At 38.0% G+C, this 22,179-nt stretch overlaps 4 protein-coding genes across 4 annotated transcripts; all 4 read right to left on the minus strand.

Moving 5' to 3' along the window:
- Nucleotides 1-842: 842 nt before the first annotated feature.
- Nucleotides 843-1,452, minus strand: LOC143976158 (interferon lambda-2-like). Its single transcript, XM_077478600.1, has one exon. It carries the CDS (start codon nucleotides 1,374-1,376, stop codon nucleotides 843-845), a length of 534 nt encoding a protein of 177 aa, XP_077334726.1. The 5' UTR covers nucleotides 1,377-1,452.
- Nucleotides 1,453-11,246: 9,794 nt separating this feature from the next.
- On the minus strand, nucleotides 11,247-11,780 carry LOC143976159 (interferon lambda-2-like). The gene has a single exon (XM_077478602.1). It carries the CDS (start codon nucleotides 11,778-11,780, stop codon nucleotides 11,247-11,249), a length of 534 nt encoding a protein of 177 aa, XP_077334728.1.
- Nucleotides 11,781-16,146: 4,366 nt separating this feature from the next.
- Nucleotides 16,147-16,680, minus strand: LOC143976160 (interferon lambda-2-like). Its single transcript, XM_077478603.1, has one exon. The coding sequence runs from the start codon at nucleotides 16,678-16,680 to the stop codon at nucleotides 16,147-16,149; it is 534 nt and encodes a 177-aa protein (XP_077334729.1).
- A 4,397-nt stretch (nucleotides 16,681-21,077) lies between these two features.
- LOC143976161 (interferon lambda-2-like) lies at nucleotides 21,078-21,699 on the minus strand. Its single transcript, XM_077478604.1, has one exon. The coding sequence runs from the start codon at nucleotides 21,644-21,646 to the stop codon at nucleotides 21,113-21,115; it is 534 nt and encodes a 177-aa protein (XP_077334730.1). The 5' UTR covers nucleotides 21,647-21,699; the 3' UTR covers nucleotides 21,078-21,112.
- Between the last annotated feature and the right edge of the window lie 480 nt (nucleotides 21,700-22,179).

Consider the following 22,179-nt stretch of genomic DNA (forward strand, 5'->3'; position numbering starts at 1 on the left):
AAATCCCCTTTCACAACAATTATATTCCATTAAACTGTCTGTATCATACGTACATATTTATTGCAACATGTGTGTGTGTGCATATATATATATATATATATATATATATATATATATATATACACACATACACACAGTATATACATTTATCACTAAAATTAAATATTGTTTTCTTCAAATGAATCAATTACAGATATATTATATCCACCAGGGAGGTAGAAACTTGTGAAATATATATTCCTAATAACCTATGTAATATAAATAATAAATAAATAACAATAAATACTTATAGGTTTAAACATGGATATAAACAGATATGACAAGATAAAATAATATGAAATAAATAAGATTAAATACTTATAGGTTAAAAAAAATATTATAAGCACATATGACGAAAAAATTCCCTTTCACTACTACTACTCTTTACACTGAATTTGTGCTGTGTAGAGAGTAGGTCGGTCATTTGTGGGTTGCTGAGGAATCTTGTTTGCTGGAATAAGCAGTTAGGTCCGTAAGGTCCATAAGTTTGTGGTTACGAAATCCCTTATAGGATTGGTTGATAGTGAATAAATCCTGTAGTTGCAAATTTCAGGAATGTACTTCATGGATGAATTTCCTATAGATTTTAGTAGATGAAAGATGAGTAGATACTTTTTTAAAAAAAGTAGTACTTTATGTCTTTCAGTAGTAAGGTATAGACGAATATGTCTATGTTGAAAAAGTCCATCCTTTGCTGGTTATCCTTTATCCTGATGGTCTTCTTGGCTCTAATATGTTCAGGTAAAGAATAAGAGACTTATCTGTGCTTACAGTGGTGAGATTGTTTGATATAGAAGTGTAAGTTAGTGGTTGAGAGCCCAACATGTGACATCTTCTACTCTCAGAGAGATAAGGCTAAGTATTACAGCCTCCTGGACACAATCTGGAGATGCTGCCTCCTTAAAATGCTGGAGGTGATGTAGCCACAGCTTCAGCTCGGGTGACGTGGGTTCGTTGTATTCTGAAGATCCTCTACAGAGAATTAGATCATCTTTCAGTTTGAGGTAAACCATAAGTGCCTGTTTTACAGTATCATTTTGAGCAGATACAGACATGTTCTTTAGAACCTCAACTGTTAGTGACACCCGCTCCAAAGTCAGGATGAGAGGATCCCTCTGTGTAAGATCACATACAGATGGTTTGTGTCTCAGCATTCTTCTGTAGCATCTCATTGCATTGGTAGACATGTTCTTTTCATGATCGTGTTGCAGCTCCTTTAGTGTTGTTATGTCAGAGGACGTCACTGATAAATGGCGGGATTTCGGGCAGAGTCTCCTGTGCAAGCGCCCACTTACTGAAACCAGTAAAATGCTCAACACCACCAGCCTGATATCCATTTTTGCTCTGCTGGCTTGGATCTGATGATGTCTTTCTGGTTGCAGATATTTGTTCCGTTACACTGTCACTCCAAAGTGCTAGTCTCTGGTTGATCTGAAGTCTTGTATCCATGATTCTTCTTTTATATTCCTGTTTGCAGGAGAAAAATGTCCTAATTTTCATGATGTTGTGAAGTTCTCTTTCGTTCAGAACTCAAGTGACATGAGAGAGACGATAGCTGCTCTGGGAACTTCTATATAACTTTCAGTTTCCTTTCTATACAGGTAAGAAGGTAACATCAGATAGCTGTTGAGATTCTTCTACCTGTCACACAGGAAACTCCTCCTTACTGACACAGGACTCTCCTGTGTACGGAGGACCCAGGTTTATCGTGTATTTTCAAGGAACTTTTACAACATATTATTGCCAACAGAAAAAAAAACATAACACCGCTTTATAAATGTTCTTTCATACAAGTCTAAAAACGTTGTGAGGGGGTTAGCTCGGCAGAGGGTGTGTGTGACCCCCTGGATGGGTTCACAACACAAAATTAGGCACAGCAAACAGCGTTGTAGGTGCAAAAAAACAAAAGATGCAGTTTATTTATGCTACATGGAGTGAAACATATAACAGCCAAACAAAAATAAAACATGAAAATAAATCCTGGTCAGCTTGACCTCTAATTACACACTTAGACTCCCTGTCTAACAACTGAGTGCAGCCTTGTGCTGCCCCAGTCCCTGTCTCTGTTGTAGGGGTTTGCCACACAGGCGTTAACTCACCGCACAGAACAGGTATCACACTCCCCAGTCTATACACACAAAACTGGTTCCAGGATGGAGCATCTCCCTAAGCATGCTGGGGTTTTTTGTAGAGGTCTTAATGAGCCCACTTACTTCAGCTGGGCTCATTAACTCTTCCCCTCTAGTTGTACAAGTCTGCATAAAGCCTGAATCTAGGGCATACATATTTCCCATCCTGGATACAACCAGGTGACTTTACCTGCGTGCTGCCACATACCCCCCCTCTTGTTTCAACCTTGGGGTTGTAACACAAGCAGTCAGACACGCATGTATCCGAGACAAAGCATCCACATTCCCCATTTTAACACCAGGGCGATGCTTAACTGTAAAGTTAAATTCTTGTAGGGCCAGGAACCACCTATTTACCCTTCTATTGGTCTCCTTGTTCTGAGCCATCCACTTTAAAGGAGCGTGATCAGTCACCAGGTCAAAGTGCCTACCTAGCAGATAGTACCGAAGGGAATCTAGAGCCCACTTCACTGCTAAACATTCCTTCTAAATCGTGGCATAATTTACCTCATGGGACTTCAACTTCCTGCTGAGGTAAATGACTGGGTGCTCTTCCCCATTCCAGACCTGGGATAACACTGCTCCTAACCCAACGTCTGATGCATCAGTTTGTACAACAAAGTCCTTAGAGAAGTCTGGTGAGTACAACACTGGCTGGCTACATAAGGCTGTTTTTAAGGACTGAAATGCTTCTTCAGCCTCTGGGGACCATTTAACCATAACAGACTCTTTCCCTTTTGTCAGGTTGGTGAGGGGCACAGCCTGAGAAGCAAAATGGGGAATGAATTGTCGATAATAGCCAGCGATTCCCAGAAAGGCTTGTACCTGTTTCTTGCTGTTGGGACGTGGCCAACTCTGTATGGCCTCGACTTTATTTACTTGGGGTTTTATCACCCCCCTCCCAATAGTGTACCCAAGATATTTGGCCTCCTCCTGTCCAATGGTACACTTCTTTGGATTGGCCGTAAACCCAGCTTCCCGGATAGAGTCTAGGACTGCTTGTACTTTTGGCAAATGTAAGACCCAGTCTGTGCTATGGATAATCACATCATCCAGGTAAGCTGCAGCATATTTCTGATGGGGCCTCAGAATCTTATCCATTTTCCGCTGGAATGTTGCCGGTGCATTCTGTAACCCAAACGGCATTCTCTTATATTGGAATGCCCCATCTGGGGTTACAAACGCAGTTTTCTCCTTGGCCGACTCGGCTAGGGGAATTTGCCAATACCCTTTGGTGAGATCAAGAGTTGTCATATATCGGGCTGTTCCCAGCCGGTCAATCAACTCATCTATACGCGGCATGGGGTAGGTGTCAAATTTTGTAACTTTATTTAATTGTCGAAAATCGTTACAAAACCGCCAGCTCCCATCAGGTTTGGGCACTAGTACGATAGGACTGGACCAGTCACTCTGGGACTCCTCTATTACACCCAATTCCAGCATCCTTTGTACCTCCCCACGTATTGCCTCCCGTCGGGCCTCTGGTATTCTATAAGGTTTTAGTTTTACCCTTTCTCCTGGCGGGGTGATAATGTCATGCTCTACGCCAGATGTTTGTCTCGGAAGCTCAGAGAAAATCTCTTTGTTACGAAGTACAAACTCTTTAACCTCCTGTTGTTGGGGTTTCGATAAGGTGTCTGCTATTCCAACCTCAGGAACTAAGCAATCAGGCTGTACTTGTGACAAAGTCTCTGCGACTAGGGATTCCCTATCCCTCCAGGCTTTCAGCAGATTGACGTGATAGATCTGCTCCGGTTTTCGCCTTCCTGGCTGTCTAACCCTGTAGTTCACCTCACTAATTTTTTCAATTACTTCATATGGACCTTGCCATTTGGCCAGAAATTTGCTTTCAACCGTTGGGACAAGCACCAAGACCCTATCCCCCGGGGAAAAAGTACGGGTCTTGGCCCCACGGTTGTACACTCTCTGCTGTGCTAACTGCGCTTGGGTTAAATGTTCCTTTACAATTGGCATTACCTGTGCAATTCTATCTTGCATCAGGGCGACATGCTCAATCACACTCCTGTGAGGAGAACTCTCATTTTCCCAAGTTTCCTTGGCGATATCCAGCAGCCCTCTTGGGTGTCTGCCATAGAGCAACTCGAAGGGTGAGAAACCCGTAGAGGATTGGGGTACCTCCCTAATGGCAAACATCAGATAGGGTATTAGACAGTCCCAATTCTTTCCATCTCTATCCACCACCTTCTTTAACATTTGTTTTAGGGTTTTGTTGAATCTTTCAACCAACCCATCTGTTTGGGGTGATACACAGATGTACGCAATTGCGTCACTTTGTACAACTTGCATAATTCTTTCATAACCCGGGACATAAAGGGTTTACCTTGGTCCGTAAGCAGTTCCTTACAAATACCCACGCGGCTAAAAACAAGCGATAGCTCTTTGGCTATGGTTTTGGCCGAGGTATTTCGAAGAGGAATTGCTTCCGGATAACGGGTGGCATAGTCCGATATAACCAAAATGTACTGATGCCCCCTGGCAGACTTCATTATCGGACCTACCAAATCCATTGCGATCCTTTCAAAGGGGACCTCAATGATAGGAAGAGGTACCAGCGGGTTACGGAAATGTGGCATAGGTGCCGACTTCTGACACACAGGGCAGGAGGAACAATAATTTTCTATTTCCTTCATGACCCCAGGCCAATAGAATCTCTGCAATATCCTCTCTCTGGTTTCCTCTGTCCCCAGATGACCTCCCAGAATGTGCCCATGGGCCAATTCTAACGCCAACTTCCTGTAAGGTTTGGGCACTACAAGTTGCTCAATGGTTTCTTCTGCCCTTTGAGCCACTCGATACAGCAGGTCCCTTTCATTAGTGAAGTAAGGATAAGTGCAAGTCTTATCTGGGTTCACTAACTCGCCATCTATTTTCACCACATTTTCCCGTGCCTTTATTAGGGTGGGGTCTTTTAACTGTTCTGTGGCAAAATTTTCCCTGTGAACCTCAAGATCTGAAAACTCCACAGACGGCATGTTTTCATCTGAGGATGTTGGCTCCTCCCCAGTTTCTCGAGTTTCCCCCGCCAATACTGACAAAGGAAATTCAGGAGAGTCCTCACCACTCCCAGAGGAATTCTGGTCATCTTCCTGGTTTATAGGGGCACCAGTGGGGGGCTCAGGACAATCCCAGAGTTCCCAGAATTTTGGAAAATCCCTTCCCACAATAGCATAATGTGGTAAGTGAGACACTAACCCCACCTGATGAGAGAGGTTACCTTTGGGGGTCTCAAAAAACACTGAAGTTACAGGATACTCTCGGGTGTCCCCATGCACACAAATAACAGCCACCCTGTTCTTCCCAGAGACCTCTGTAGTAACTAATTCAGCTTTTATCAACGTTACCAGGCTACCTGAATCCAGCAACACATCAACATTTCTACCATTAATACACATTTTACATAAATGTTTCTCAGATCCCCGAATGGCAGTGCATGCAACTGTCGCAAACAGCGACTGACGTCTCTCCCTTATAAAGTCACATTGCATAGGCTCATCCACAACGGGGCAATTGGCTGCAATATGTCCCTCTTGCCGGCAGCGGTAGCAAATAATCTTTTTCGCTGCCTCTTGCAGCATGGGCTTCCTAGGCTGCTCCCGCCAGACCTTAGGAAGAACGCCCACTCTCTCACTCTCTCCACCCTCACCCCTTGGAGTCATCTTACCCGCCACTGGGAATGATCTGGTCTTAGGGTGGAAAGTCCGTGAGTCCCTGGAAGAGGTGGTCAGGTTCTCTGTAGCCAAGTACCTCTCAACCAGATCCACAAGTTTATCTGCATTTTCTGGATCTCCATGGCTTACCCATTTTTGGATGGCAGTAGGAAGAGCTCTCAGGAAACGATCCATAACAACACGTTCCACAATGTTTGGTGCGGTCAAAATCTCTGGCTGCAGCCACTTCCTGCTCAGGTGAATGAGATCATACATTTGAGACCTGGGGGGTTTTCCAACCTGAAAAGTCCAATTATGCACACGCTGAGCCCGGACGGCCAGGGTGACACCCAGCCGTGCCAATATTTCTGTTTTTAGCACCACATAGTCTTTTGCTTGGTCAGGCTCTAGGTCATAATAAGCTTTCTGCGATTCCCCAGTTAACAGAGGGGCCACCAGTCCAGCCCATTGCTCCTTAGGCCACTTTTCCCTTTCAGCAGTCCTTTCAAATGTGGTCAAAAACACCTCCGGATCATCCTCTCCAGTCATTTTTGTCAGTATAGGCTCACGCCAAAGGATGCGGTATTAGTGTAACCACTTGCCTCATTGGTCTGCGGACGTTGCTGTATTAATGTCTCTATTTGCTGTTGAAAACTCTGCTCTTGCTTCTGCAACAGGTCTATGAAGCGGGCTTCAGATCGCTGCTGGGCTTGTTGCTGAGCTTCCAGACACTGCTGCAAAGTTGCATTTGTCTGCTGCTGGGCTGCAAGGCTCTTTTGTAAACCTGCATTTGTTTGCTGCTGATTTGCATTTGCTTGCTGCTGATTTGCATTTGCTAGAGCCAGCTGTCTCAGTATCTCTTCCATGCTGGCCTTAAAAAAAAACTGGCAAAATTCTCCACCAACTGTGAGGGGGTTAGCTCGGCAGCGGGTGTGTGTGACCCCCTGGATGGGTTCACAACACAAAATTAGGCACAGCAGACAGCGTTGTAGGTGCAAAAAAACAAAAGATGCAGTTTATTTATGCTACATGCAGTGAAACATATAACAGCCAAACAAAAATAAAACATGAAAATAAATCCTGGTCAGCTTGACCTCTAATTACACACTTAGACTCCCTGTCTAACAACTGAGTGCAGCCTTGTGCTGCCCCAGTCCCTGTCTCTGTTGTAGGGGTTTTCCACACAGGCGTTAACTCACTGCACAGAACAGGTATCACACTCCCCAGTCTATACACACAAAACTGGTTCCAGGATGGAGCATCTCCCTAAGCATGCTGGGGTTTTTTGTAGAGGTCTTAATGAGCCCACTTACTTCAGCTGGGCTCATTAACTCTTCCCCTCTAGTTGTACAAGTCTGCATAAAGCCTGAATCTAGGGCATACATATTTCCCATCCTGGATACAACCAGGTGACTTTACCTGCGTGCTGCCACAACGTAAAAAGAAGGAAGAAAATATAGGAAAGGTGTGTTAACATAACATATAAAATAACAGTTTAGGGATTGTGTTTAAACCATTTTTTAACCAACAAGATTGAAACTTTTTTTTATAATTAAAAAAAAAAAACATCACAATAATAAGTCACAAATAATAGCATGTGGGAATAGAGGTTTATAAAGAAATAAAAGATTGTGAGACTTTAATTGACTATCTCTTTGGTTTTCTTCATCCACACATTTGTTGCTGGTTAGTATTGCAGAACGTATGGATGGCAGAAACAGCCAGACAACTAGTATATCCAGAAGAAGATCAGTATTGGTGTCCCCTGTATTTATCTCTATTGAGCTTTACTTTAGTCATAATTATCTGCATAAACTGTACGCTACCACATTATTAAAAATATTTTTATATTGGCAGTTGATAGTTTGTACTTATTTCACCTAGAAGATCAACTGATTAACTGAACATTAGTCTTTCCATTTATATTGGTAATTTACTCCCAGCATATCATTGCTTTAAAAATGTACCTAAATGCAATACATGGATCTGTAAAGTTACTCTGTGTAAACGCAAAGCTATGTATGATTTGATTGCATCTTGTTTATATACAGTACAGGACATATGATCTGCTCCCCATCAGGTGAAATGCCAGAACTTTTGATGTTTTCATTGCCAGTACACGATAAATTCCATACATATGGTAACTCATTTCAGTTGATCTTTACCTTAGTTGTAGCAAGATTTGGTTGGACCACTAATCTTATATAGCCATCCACCAAGGTAGGCAAGAAAAGGGTAATGGTAATACATGAACTGGATTACCAATAGGTTCTAGAAATAACAAAAATCTAAAAACCATATAGATGCAACATTATATATGAAGAAAAGTTTAAAGAAAAGGAAAAGTAGGTACATTAGTTTTAAAGGTCAATGTCCCACCTACAGTTAATACCTAGAGGCATTCCACTCTGAATCCTAAAGATCCTAAATACTTCACACCAAAGTAAACAATGGCGTAAATGTCCCCAATGTACAGAACAATCAGTATGCTCAATAAAATGGAAAGATAAAAAAAATGTAAAAAAATTCTAGACACGGTAGGGCACTGTCCTACACCGTGTTGTTCACCTATTTGCTTCAGCAGCCTTCCAATGCATCCCACATATTGTAATCTGCACTTTGAATAGGAAATAATTTAAACCATGTTCTTGGTGCTTAAGCACTGATGGATACAGCCAATCATTAGCCAATACAGATTGTACCATTCTGATTTTTGTATGAACTTTACAATAGCAACATGTATTGAGCCCATATTTGAAAGACCCCTTCACCTTAATCCAAGTATCAGACTTAAAGGGGCTGTAAATAATTGTGTTTTTTCACCTTAATGCATCCTATGCATTAAGGTGAAAAAACACCTGCCATTGATCGGCCCCCTAGCCCCCCGTTTTACTTACCTGAGCCCTGTAATTCTGTTGGCCGTGACACGCTCTCCCTCTCTCCACGAGGTCCCGTCTCTTGATTGGATAGATTGATAGCAGCGCAGCCATTGGCTCCCGTTGCTGTCAATCAAATCCAATGACGTGGGTGGCGGTGTCGAGTCCAGCATTCGCCAGCTATGGATGCAAATGCTAGAATTGGGAGCGCACCCGCAAGGTAATCCCCTGGGAGAGTGCTTCTCCTAGGGAGTTATCTAATGGAGGGAGGAGCCGCGAGAGCCGAGAATAGCAGGTTCAGGGCCACTCTGTGCAAAACGAGCTGCACAGTGAAGGTAAGTATGACATGTCTGTTATTTAAAAAAACTAACCCTTAAAGTCACATTAATTATGATATCAAAAAGACTGGGTGAAATAAGGGATCCCAAGGTAAGTGTCCTCTTAGAAGAGAAGTGAGAACCTACTTATAAAATGGTATGTAGCTTATTATCCCCAAGTAAAATGGGCAAATGTTGGCTAATAATTAGTTTAATAGTAGTTTAATACTCAGTGGAAAAAATGCTCTCAAATATATTTTTGCCAGACAATCATTAGTTGTCACTTTCACCTAAAAAGAAAACTCCCTGCTTTTCCTCCTGTAAATTGTATTAGCTACATTCAGAGTACACTGTAAATATTTTCTCTGTCTTAAGCTGAATACACAGTATGCAATTTTCTTTAGATTTTTTCCTTTTAGATGTAGCAAAACCATATAATATGAAGTCAAACCTAAACACTTTCAATATGTATGCAGTCAGGCAGGCCCTTGCGCTACATGGTTTTGGTAAAACCAAAGGAAATCAAACAACAGTTGTCTAGTGTGTATCCAGCTTTAATCTTTCTATAATGACCTTGTTTTCTGAACCAAGGGACTTATTATCCAAACTATTTCTTCTAGCTTATGCAAGTTCACCCACTGGCACAGCTTTAATAGTATAGTAGTTTGAGGTTGACAACTGGTAGCAGGCAATGTTGAATTTCTCACCTTTGTTCATTTGCAATGTTGCCTGTGTATAATGGCGGGGAAGCAGTTTTTGTATCATTGATTTTTTTTCTTCAAATATGTGTGATTTCAGGATACCACTGGTAATCTGGCTTTAATATTGCCATTATCATCTTCTTGCCTACCTTGGTGGGTATATATATATATATATATATATATATAAAGATAGGAGGATATATCCATACTTTGATTTCCAAAATACAAAGCATTCCTCTAGCAATTATCTGGAATTTAATGGTTTGTTCTGTTTCACAGTGAACTGTGTCATACATCATCTATTTAGAAGTTATTTTCTTTCTTTCTACCGAGCCAACACTTGCACAAATAGTGTATAGAAAGTTACACAAAGACACAAACTTCTGAAAAAAAGATTAAACACAAATATCTGTGTAATACTTTTCAACTTTCTATTTATTAATTGCACATGTGTGTATATACATTCATCACTGAAATAAATTAAAAATGTTTTTGTTTAACATAATGAATTTCAGTTGAATTACAGATACATTGCTTCCTCTGGGTATCTAGAAATGCATGAAATAAATATTTTAATATCTTATCAATAATATTAAATAAATAATATTAAATACTTATGGGTCAAAATGAAATATGAAAACATATGTCAAGAAAATCCCCTTTCATAACAATTCTTTTCCATTAAACTGTCTGTATCATACGTACATATTTATTGCAACGTGTGTGTGTGTGCATATATATATATATATATATATATATATATATATATATATATATATATATATATATATATATATATACATACACACAGTATATACATTTATCACTAAAATTAAATATTGTTTTCTTTAAATAAATCAATTACAGATATATTATATCCACCAGGGAGGTAGAAACTTGTGAAATATATATTCCTAATAACTTATGTAATATAAATAATAAATAAATAACAATAAATACTTATAGGTTTAAACATGGATATAAACAGATATGACAAGATAAAATAAGATGAAATAAATAAGATTAAATACTTATAGGTTAAAAAAAATATTATAAGCACATATGACGAAAAAATTCCCTTTCACTACTACTACTCTTTACACTGAATTTGTGCTGTGTAGAGAGTAGGTCGGTCATTTGTGGGTTGCTGAGGAATCTTGTTTGCTGGGATAAGCAGTAAGGTCCATAAGGTCCATAAGTTTGTGGTTACGAAATCCCTTATAGGATTGGTTGATAGTGAATAAATCCTGTAGTTGCAAATTTCAGGAATGTACTTTATGGATGAATTTCCTATAGATTTTAGTAGATGAAAGATGAGTAGATACTTTTTTTTAAAAAGTAGTACTTTATGTCTTTCAGTAGTAAGGTAAAGACGAATATGTCTATGTTAAAAAAGTCCATCCTTTGCTGGTTATCCTTCATCCTGATGGTCTTCTTGACTCTAATATGTTCAGGTAAAGAATAAGAGACTTATCTGTGCTTACAGTGGTGAGATTGTTTGATATAGAAGTGTAAGTTAGTGGTTGAGAGCCCAACATGTGACATCTTCTACTCTCAGAGAGATAAGGCTAAGTATTACAGCCTCCTGGACACAATCTGGAGATGCTGCCTCCTTAAAATGCTGGAGGTGATGTAGCCACAGCTTCAGCTCTGGTGACGTGGGTTCGTTGTATTCTGAAGATCCTCTACAGACCAATAGATCATCTTTCAGTTTGAGGTAAACCATAAGTGCCTGTTTTACAGTATCGTTTTGAGCAGACACAGACATGTTCTTTAGAACCTCAACTGTTAGTGACACCCGCTCCAAAGTCAGGATGAGAGGATCCCTCTGGGTAAGATCACATACAGATGGTTTGTGTCTCAGCATTCTTCTGTAGCATCTCATTGCATTGGTAGACATGTTCTTTTCATGATCGTGTTGCAGCTCCTTTAGTGTTGTTATGTCAGAGGACGTCACTGATAAATAGCGGGATTTCGGGCAGAGTCTCCTGTGCAAGCGCCCACTTACTGAAACCAGTAAAATGCTCAACACCACCAGCCTGATATCCATTTTTGCTCTGCTGGCTTGGATCTGATGACGTCTTTCTGGTTGCAGATATTTGTTCCGTTACACTGTCACTCCAAAGTGCTAGTCTCTGGTTGATCTGACGTCTTGTATCCATGATTCTTCTTTTATATTCCTGTTTGCAGGAGAAAAATGTCCTAATTTTCATGATGTTGTGAAGTTCTCTTTCGTTCAGAACTCAAGTGACATGAGAGAGACGATAGCTGCTCTGGGAACTTCTATATAACTTTCAGTTTCCTTTCTATACAGGTAAGAAGGTAACATCAGATAGCTGTTGAGATTCTTCTACCTGTCACACAGGAAACTCCTCCTTCCTGACACAGGACTCTCCTGTGTACGGAGGACCCAGGTTTATCGTGTATTTTCAAGGGCTTTTACAACATATTATTGCCAACAGAAAAAAAAACATAACACCGCTTTATAAATGTTCTTTCATACAAGTCTAAAAATGTAAAAAGAAGGAAGAAAATATAGGAAAGGTGTGTTAACATAACATATAAAATAACAGTTTAGGGATTGTGTTTAAACCATTTTTTAACCAACAAGATTGAAACTTTTTTTTATAATTAAAAAAAAAAACATCACAATAATAAGTCACAAATAATAGCATGTGGGGATAGAGGTTTATAAAGAAATAAAAGATTGTGAGACTTTAATTGACTATCTCTTTGGTTTTCTTCATCCACACATTTGTTGCTGGTTAGTATTGCAGAACGTATGGATGGCAGAAACAGCCAGACAACTAGTATATCCAGAAGAAGATCAGTATTGGTGTCCCCTGTATTTATCTCTATTGAGCTTTACTTTAGTCATAATTATCTGCATAAACTGTACGCTACCACATTATTAAAAATATTTTTATATTGGCAGTTGATAGTTTGTACTTATTTCACCTAGAAGATCAACTGATTAACTGAACATTAGTCTTTCCATTTATATTGGTAATTTACTCCCAGCATATCATTGCTTTAAAAATGTACCTAAATGCAATACATGGATCTGTAAAGTTACTCTGTGTAAATGCAAAGCTATGTATGATTTGATTGCATCTTGTTTATATACAGTACAGGACATATGATCTGCTCCCCATCAGGTGAAATGCCAGAACTTTTGATGTTTTCATTGCCAGTACACGATAAATTCCATACATATGGTTACTCATTTCAGTTGATCTTTACCTTAGTTGTAGCAAGATTTGGTTGGACCACTAATCTTATATAGCCATCCACCAAGGTAGGCAAGAAAAGGGTAATGGTAATACATGAACTGGATTACCAATAGGTTCTAGAAATAACAAAAATCTAAAAACCATATAGATGCAACATTATATATGAAGAAAAGTTTAAAGAAAAGGAAAAGTAGGTACATTTAATACCTAGAGGCATTCCAGTCTGAATCCTAAAGATCCTAAATACTTCACACCAAAGTAAACAATGGCGTAAATGTCCCCAATGTACAGAACAATCAGTATGCTCAATAAAATGGAAAGATAAAAAAATGTCTAGACACGGTAGGGCACTGTCCTACACCGTTTTGTTCACCTATTTGCTTCAGCAGCCTTCCAATGCATCCCACATATTGTAATCTGCACTTTGAATAGGAAATAATTTAAACCATGTTCTTGGTGCTTAAGCACTGATGGATACAGCCAATCATTAGCCAATACAGATTGTACCATTCTGATTTTTGTATGAACTTTACAATAGCAACATGTATTGAGCCCATATTTGAAAGACCCCTTCACCTTAATCCAAGTATCAGACTTAAAGGGGCTGTAAATAATTGTGTTTTTTCACCTTAATGCATCCTATGCATTAAGATGAAAAAACACCTGCCATTGATCGGCCCCCTAGCGACCCGTTTTACTTACCTGAGCCCTGTAATTCTGTTGGCCGTGACACACTCTCCCTCTCTCCACAAGGTCCCGTCTCTTGATTGGATAGATTGATAGCAGCGCAGCTATTGGCTCCCATTGCTGTCAATCAAATTCAATGACGTGGGTGACGGTGTCGAGTCCAGCATTCGCCAGCTATGGATGCAAATGCTAGAATTGGGAGCGCACCCGCAAGGTAATCCCCTGGGAGAGTGCTTCTCCTAGGGAGTTATCTAATGGAGGGAGGAGCCGCGAGAGCCGAGAATAGCAGGTTCAGGGCCACTCTGTGCAAAACGAGCTGCACAGTGGAGGTAAGTATGACATGTCTGTTATTTAAAAAAACTAACCCTTAAAGTCACATTAATTATGATATCAAAAAGACTGGGTGAAATAAGGGATCCCAAGGTAAGTGTCCTCTTAGAAGAGAAGTGAGAACCTACTTATAAAATGGTATGTAGCTTATTATCCCCAAGTAAAATGGGCAAATGATGGCTAATAATTAGTTTAATAGTAGTTTAATACTCAGTGGAAAAAATGCTCTCAAATATATTTTTGCCAGACAATCATTAGTTGTCACTTTCACCTAAAAAGAAAACTCCCTGCTTTTCCTCCTGTAAATTGTATTAGCTACATTCAGAGTACACTGTAAATATTTTCTCTGTCTTAAGCTGAATACACAGTATGCAATTTTCTTTAGATTTTTTCCTTTTAGATGTAGCAAAACCATATAATATGAAGTCAAACCTAAACACTTTCAATATGTATGCAGTCAGGCAGGCCCTTGCGCTACATGGTTTTGGTAAAACCAAAGGAAATCAAACAACAGTTGTCTAGTGTGTATCCAGCTTTAATCTTTCTATAATGACCTTGTTTTCTGAACCAAGGGACTTATTATCCAAACTATTTCTTCTAGCTAATGTAAGTTCACCCACTGGCACAGCTTTAATAGTATAGTAGTTTGAGGTTGACAACTGGTAGCAGGCAATGTTGAATTTCTCACCTTTGTTCATTTGCAATGTTGCCTGTGTATAATGGCAGGGAAGCAGTTTTTGTATCATTGATTTTTTTTCTTCAAATATGTGTGATTTCAGGATACCACTGGTAATCTGGTTTTAATATTGCCATTATCATCTTCTTGCCTACCTTGGTGGGTATATATATATATATAAAGATAGGAGGATATATCCATACTTTGATTTCCAAAATACAAAGCATTCCTCTAGCAATTATCTGGAATTTAATGGTTTGTTCTGTTTCACAGTGAACTGTGTCATACATCATCTATTTAGAAATTATTTTCTTTCTTTCTACCGAGCCAACACTTGCACAAATAGTGTATAGAAAGTTACACAAAGACACAAACTTCTGAAAAAAAGATTAAACACAAATATCTGTGTAATACTTTTCAACTTTCTATTTATTAATTGCACATGTGTGTATATACATTTATCACTGAAATAAATTAAAAATGTTTTTGTTTAACATAATGAATTTCAGTTGAATTACAGATACATTGCTTCCTCTGGGTATCTAGAAATGCATGAAATAAATATTTTAATATCTTATCAATAATATTAAATAAATAATATTAAATACTTATGGGTCAAAATGAAATATGAAAACATATGTCAAGAAAATCCCCTTTCACAACAATTATATTCCATTAAACTGTCTGTATCATACGTACATATTTATTGCAACGTGTGTTTGTGTGCATATATATATATATATATATATATATATATATATATATATATATATATACACACAGTATATACATTTATCACTAAAATTAAATATTGTTTTGTTTAAATAAATCAATTACAGATGTATTATATCCACCAGGGAGGTAGAAACTTGTGAAATATATATTCCTAATAACTTATGTAATATAAATAATAAATAAATAACAATAAATACTTATCGGTTTAAACATGGATATAAACAGATATGACAAGATAAAATAATATGAAATAAATAAGATTAAATACTTATAGGTTAAAAAAAATATTATAAGCACATATGACGAAAAAAAATCGCTTTCACTACTACTACTCTTTACACTGAATTTGTGCTGTGTAGAGAGTAGGTCGGTCATTTGTGGGTTGCTGAGGAATCTTGTTTGCTGGGATAAGCAGTTAGGTCCATAAGGTCCATAAGTTTGTGGTTACGAAATCCCTTATAGGATTGGTTGATAGTGAATAAATCCTGTAGTTGCAAATTTCAGGAATGTACTTTATGGATGAATTTCCTATAGATTTTAGTAGATGAAAGATGAGTAGATACTTTTTTAAAAAAAAGTAGTACTTTATGTCTTTCAGTAATAAGGTATAGACGAATATGTCTATGTTGAAAAAGTCCATCCTTTGCTGGTTATCCTTCATCCTGATGGTCTTCTTGACTCTAATATGTTCAGGTAAAGAATAAGAGACTTATCTGTGCTTACAGTGGTGAGATTGTTTGATATAGAAGTGTAAGTTAGTGGTTGAGAGCCCAACATGTGACATCTTCTACTCTCAGAGAGATAAGGCTAAGTATTACAGCCTCCTGGACACAATCTGGAGATGCTGCCTCCTTAAAATGCTGGAGGTGATGTAGCCACAGCTTCAGCTCGGGTGACGTGGGTTCGTTGTATTCTGAAGATCCTCTACAGACCATTAGATCATCTTTCAGTTTGAGGTAAACCATAAGTGCCTGTTTTACAGTATCATTTTGAGCAGACACAGACATGTTCTTTAGAACCTCAACTGTTAGTGACACCCGCTCCAAAGTCAGGATGAGAGGATCCCTCTGGGTAAGATCACATACAGATGGTTTGTGTCTCAGCATTCTTCTGTAGCATCTCATTGCATTGGTAGACATGTTCTTTTCATGATCGTGTTGCAGCTCCTTTAGTGTTGTTATGTCAGAGGACGTCACTGATAAATAGCGGGATTTCGGGCAGAGTCTCCTGTGCAAGCGCCCACTTACTGAAACCAGTAAAATGCTCAACACCACCAGCCTGATATCCATTTTTGCTCTGCTGGCTTGGATCTGATGATGTCTTTCTGGTTGCAGATATTTGTTCCGTTACACTGTCACTCCAAAGTGTTAGTCTCTGGTTGATCTGAAGTCTTGTATCCATGATTCTTCTTTTATATTCCTGTTTGCAGGAGAAAAATGTCCTAATTTTCATGATGTTGTGAAGTTCTCTTTCGTTCAGAACTCAAGTGACATGAGAGAGACGATAGCTCCTCTGGGAACTTCTATATAACTTTCAGTTTCCTTTCTATACAGGTAAGAAGGTAACATCAGATAGCTGTTGAGATTCTTCTACCTATCGCACAGGAAACGCCTCCTTCCTGACACAGGACTCTCCTGTGTATGGAGGACCCAGGTTTATCGTGTATTTTCAAGGAACTTTTACAACATATTATTGCCAACAGAAAAAAAAACATAACACCGCTTTATAAATGTTCTTTCATACAAGTCTAAAAACATAAAAAGAAGGAAGAAAATATAGGAAAGGTGTGTTAACATAACATATAAAATAACAGTTTAGGGATTGTGTTTAAACAATTTTTTAACCAACAAGATTGAAACTTTTTTTTATAATTAAAAAAAAAAACATCACAATAATAAGTCACAAACAATAGCATGTGGGGATAGAGGTTTATAAAGAAATAAAAGATTGTGAGACTTTAATTGGCTATCTCTTTGATTTTCTTCATCCACACATTTGTTGCTGGTTAGTATTGCAGAACGTATGGATGGCAGAAACAGCCAGACAACTAGTATATCCAGAAGAAGATCAGTATTGGTGTCCCCTGTATTTATCTCTATTGAGCTTTACTTTAGTCATAATTATCTGCATAAACTGTACGCTACCACATTATTAAAAATATTTTTATATTGGCAGTTGATAGTGTGTACTTATTTCACCTAGAAGATCAACTGATTAACTGAACATTAGTCTTTCCATTTATATTGGTAATTTACTCCCAGCATATCATTGCTTTAAAAATGTACCTAAATGCAATACATGGATCTGTAAAGTTACTCTGTGTAAACGCAAAGCTATGTATGATTTGATTGCATCTTGTTTATATACAGTACAGGACATATGATCTGCTCCCCATCAGGTGAAATGCCAGAACTTTTGATGTTTTCATTGCCAGTACACGATAAATACCATACATATGGTAACTAATTTCAGTTGATCTTTACCTTAGTTGTAGCAAGATTTGGTTGGACCACTAATCTTATATAGCCATCCACCAAGGCAGGCAAGAGAAGGGTAATGGTAATACATGAACTGGATTACCAATAGGTTCTAGAAATAACAAAAATCTAAAAACCATATAGATGCAACATTATATATGAAGAAAAGTTTAAAGAAAAGGAAAAGTAGGTACATTAGTTGTAAAGGTCAATGTCTCACCTACAGTTAATACCTAGAGGCATTCCAGTCTGAATCCTAAAGATCCTAAATACTTCACACCAAAGTAATCAATGGCGTAAATGTCCCCAATGTACAGAACAATCAGTATGCTCAATAAAATGGAAAGATAAAAAAAATAAAAAAAAATTCTAGACACGGTAGGGCACTGTCCTACACCGTGTTGTTCACCTATTTGCTTCAGCAGCCTTCCAATGCATCCCACATATTATAATCTGCACTTTGAACAGGAAATAATTTAAACCATGTTCTTGGTGTTACTGCTTAAGCACTGATGGATACAGCCAATCATTAGCCAATACAGATTGTGCCATTCTGATTTTTGTATGAACTTTACAATAGCAACATGTATTGAGCCCATATTTGAAAGACCCCTTCACCTTAATCCAAGTATCAGACTTAAAGTGGCTGTACATCTTTGTGTTTTTTCACCTTAATGCATCCTATGCATTAAGGTGAAAAAACACCTGCCATTGATCGGCCCCCTAGCCCCCCGTTTTACTTACCTGAGCCCTGTAATTCTGTTGGCCGTGACACGCTCTCCCTCTCTCCACGAGGTCCCGTCTCTTGATTGGATAGATTGATAGCAGCGCAGCCATTGGCTCCCGTTGCTGTCAATCAAATCCAATGACGTGGGTGGCGGTGCCGAGTCCAGCATTCGCCAGCTATGGATGCAAATGCTAGAATTGGGAGCGCACCCGAAAGGTAATCCCCTGGGAGAGTGCTTCTCCTATGGGTTATCTAATGGAGGGAGGAGCCGCGAGAGCCGAGAAGAACAGGTTCAGGGCCACTCTGTGCAAAACGAGCTGCACAGTGGAGGTAAGTATGACCTGTCTGTTATTTAAAAAAACGAACCCTTAAAGTCAAATTAATTATGATATCAAAAAGACTGGGTGAAATAAGGGATCCCAAGGTGAGTTTCCTCTTAGAAGAGAAGTGATAACCTACTTATAAAATGGTATGTAGCTTATTATCCCCAAGTAAAATGGGCAAATGATGGCTAATAATTAGTTTAATAGTAGTTTAATACTCAGTGGAAAAAATGGTCTCAAATATATTTTTGCCAGACAATCATTAGTTGTCACTTTCACCTAAAAAGAAAACTCCCTGCTTTTCCTCCTGTAAATTGTATTAGCTACATTCAGAGTACACTGTAAATATTTTCTCTGTCTTAAGCTGAATACACAGTATGCAATTTTCTTTAGATTTTTTTCCTTTTAGATGTAGCAAAACCATATAATATGAAGTCAAACCTAAACACTTTCAATATGTATGCAGTCAGGCAGGCCCTTGCGCTACATGGTTTTGGTAAAACCAAAGGAAATAAATCAACAGTTGTCTAGTGTGTATCCAGCTTTAGTCTTTCTATAATGACCTTGTTTTCTGAACCAAGGGACTTATTATCCAAACTATTTCTTCTAGCTAATGTAAGTTCACCCACTGGCACAGCTTTAATAGTATAGTAGTTTGAGGTTGACAACTGGTAGCAGGCAATGTTGAATTTCTCACCTTTGTTCATTTGCAATGTTGCCTGTGTATAATGGCCGGGAAGCAGTTTTTGTATCATTGATTTTTTTTCTTCAAATATGTGTGATTTAAGGATACCACTGGTAATCTGGTTTTCATATTGCCATTACCATCTTCTTGCCTACCTTGGTGGGTATATATATAAAGATAGGAGGATATATCCATACTTTGATTTCCAAAATACAAAGCATTCCTCTAGCAATTATCTGGAATTTAATGGTTTGTTCTGTTTCACAGTGAACTGTGTCATACATCATCTATTTAGAAGTTATATTCTTTCTTTCTACCGAGCCAACACTTGCACAAATAGTGTATAGAAAGTTACACAAAGACACAAACTTCTGAAAAAAAGATTAAACACAAATATCTGTGTAATACTTTTCAACTTTCTATTTATTAATTGCACATGTGTGTATATACCTTTATCACTGAAATAAATTAAAAACGTTTTTGTTTAACATAATGAATTTCAGTTGAATTACAGATACATTTCTTCCTCTGGGTATCTAGAAATGCATGAAATAAATATTTTAATATCTTATTAATAATATTAAATAAATAATATTAAATACTTATGGGTCAAAATTAAATATGAAAACATATGTCAAGAAAATCCCCTTTCACAACAATTATATTCCATTAAACTGTCTGTATCATACGTACATATTTATTGCAACGTGTATATATATATATATATATATATATATATATATATATATATATATATATATATATATATATATATATATATATATATGTGTACACACAGTATATACATTTATCACTAAAATTAAATATTGTTTTCTTTAAATAAATCAATTACAGATATATTATATCCACCAGGGAGGTAGAAACTTGTGAAATATATATTCCTAATAACTTATGTAATATAAATAATAAATAAATAAATAACAATAAATACTTATAGGTTTAAACATGGATATAAACAGATATGACAAGATAAAATAATATGAAATAAATAAGATTAAATACTTATAGGTTAAAAAAAATATTATAAGCACATATGACAAACAAATTCCCTTTCACTACTACTACTCTTTACACTGAATTTGTGCTGTGTAGAGAGTAGGTCGGTCATTTGTGGGTTGCTGAGGAATCTTGTTTGCTGGGATAAGCAGTTAGGTCCATAAGGTCCATAAGTTTGTGGTTACGAAATCCCTTATAGGATTGGTTGATAGTGAATAAATCCTGTAGTTGCAAATTTCAGGAATGTACTTTATGGATGAATTTCCTATAGATTTTAGTAGATGAAAGATGAGTAGATACTTTTTTTTTTAAAAGTAGTACTGTATGTCTTTCAGTAGTAAGGTATAGACGAATATGTCTATGTTGAAAAAGTCCATCCTTTGCTGGTTATCCTTCATCATGATGGTCTTCTTGGCTCTAATATGTTCAGGTAAAGAATAAGAGACTTATCTGTGCTTACAGTGGTGAGATTGTTTGATATAGAAGTGTAAGTTAGTGGTTGAGAGCCCAACATGTGACATCTTCTACTCTCAGAGGGATAAGGCTAAGTATTACAGCCTCCTGGACACAATCTGGAGATGCTGCCTCCTTAAAATGCTGGAGGTGATGTAGCCACAGCTTCAGCTCGGGTGACGTGGGTTCGTTGTATTCTGAAGATCCTCTACAGACCATTAGATCATCTTTCAGTTTGAGGTAAACCATAAGTGCCTGTTTTACAGTATCATTTTGAGCAGACACAGACATGTTCTTTAGAACCTCAACTGTTAGTGACACCCGCTCCAAAGTCAGGATGAGAGGATCCCTCTGGGTAAGGTCACATACAGATGGTTTGTGTCTCAGCATTCTTCTGTAGCATCTCATTGCATTGGTAGACATGTTCTTTTCATGATCGTGTTGCAGCTCCTTTAGTGTTGTTATGTCAGAGGACGTCACTGATAAATAGCGGGATTTCGGGCAGAGTCTCCTGTGCAAGCGCCCACTTACTGAAACCAGTAAAATGCTCAACACCACCAGCCTGATATCCATTTCTGCTCTGCTGGCTTGGATCTGATGATGTCTTTCTGGTTGCAGATATTTGTTCCTTTACACTGTCACTCCACAGTGCTAGTCTCTGGTTGATCTGAAGTCTTGTATCCATGATTCTTCTTTTATATTCCTGTTTGCAGGAGAAAAATGTCCTCATTTTCATGATGTTGTGAAGTTCTCTTTCGTTCAGAACTCAAGTGACATGAGAGAGACGATAGCTGCTCTGGGAACTTCTATATAACTTTCAGTTTCCTTTCTATACAGGTAAGAAGGTAACATCAGATAGCTGTTGAGATTCTTCTACCTGTCACACAAGAAACTCCTCCTTCCTGACACAGGACTCTCCTGTGTACGGAGGACCCAGGTTTATCGTGTATTTTCAAGGAACTTTTACAACATATTATTGCCAACAGAAAAAAAAAACATAACACCGCTTTATAAATGTTCTTTCATACAAGTCTAAAAACGTAAAAAGAAGGAAGAAAATATAGGAAAGGTGTGTTAACATAACATATAAAATAACAGTTTAGGGA

Source organism: Lithobates pipiens, unplaced genomic scaffold (genome assembly GCF_037356315.1).
Source record: "Lithobates pipiens isolate NorthernLeopardFrog02 unplaced genomic scaffold, aLitPip1_a1.2 Scaffold_13, whole genome shotgun sequence".
Taxonomy (NCBI): Eukaryota; Metazoa; Chordata; class Amphibia; order Anura; family Ranidae; genus Lithobates; species Lithobates pipiens.

Excerpts from the sequence above, each read along its gene's own strand:
- LOC143976158 (XM_077478600.1), bottom strand. The coding sequence starts at position 1,376 with ATGGATATCAGGCTGGTGGTGTTGAGCATTTTACTGGTTTCAGTAAGT.
- LOC143976159 (XM_077478602.1), bottom strand. The coding sequence starts at position 11,780 with ATGGATATCAGGCTGGTGGTGTTGAGCATTTTACTGGTTTCAGTAAGT.
- LOC143976161 (XM_077478604.1), bottom strand. The coding sequence starts at position 21,646 with ATGGATATCAGGCTGGTGGTGTTGAGCATTTTACTGGTTTCAGTAAGT.
- LOC143976160 (XM_077478603.1), bottom strand. The coding sequence starts at position 16,680 with ATGGATATCAGGCTGGTGGTGTTGAGCATTTTACTGGTTTCAGTAAGT.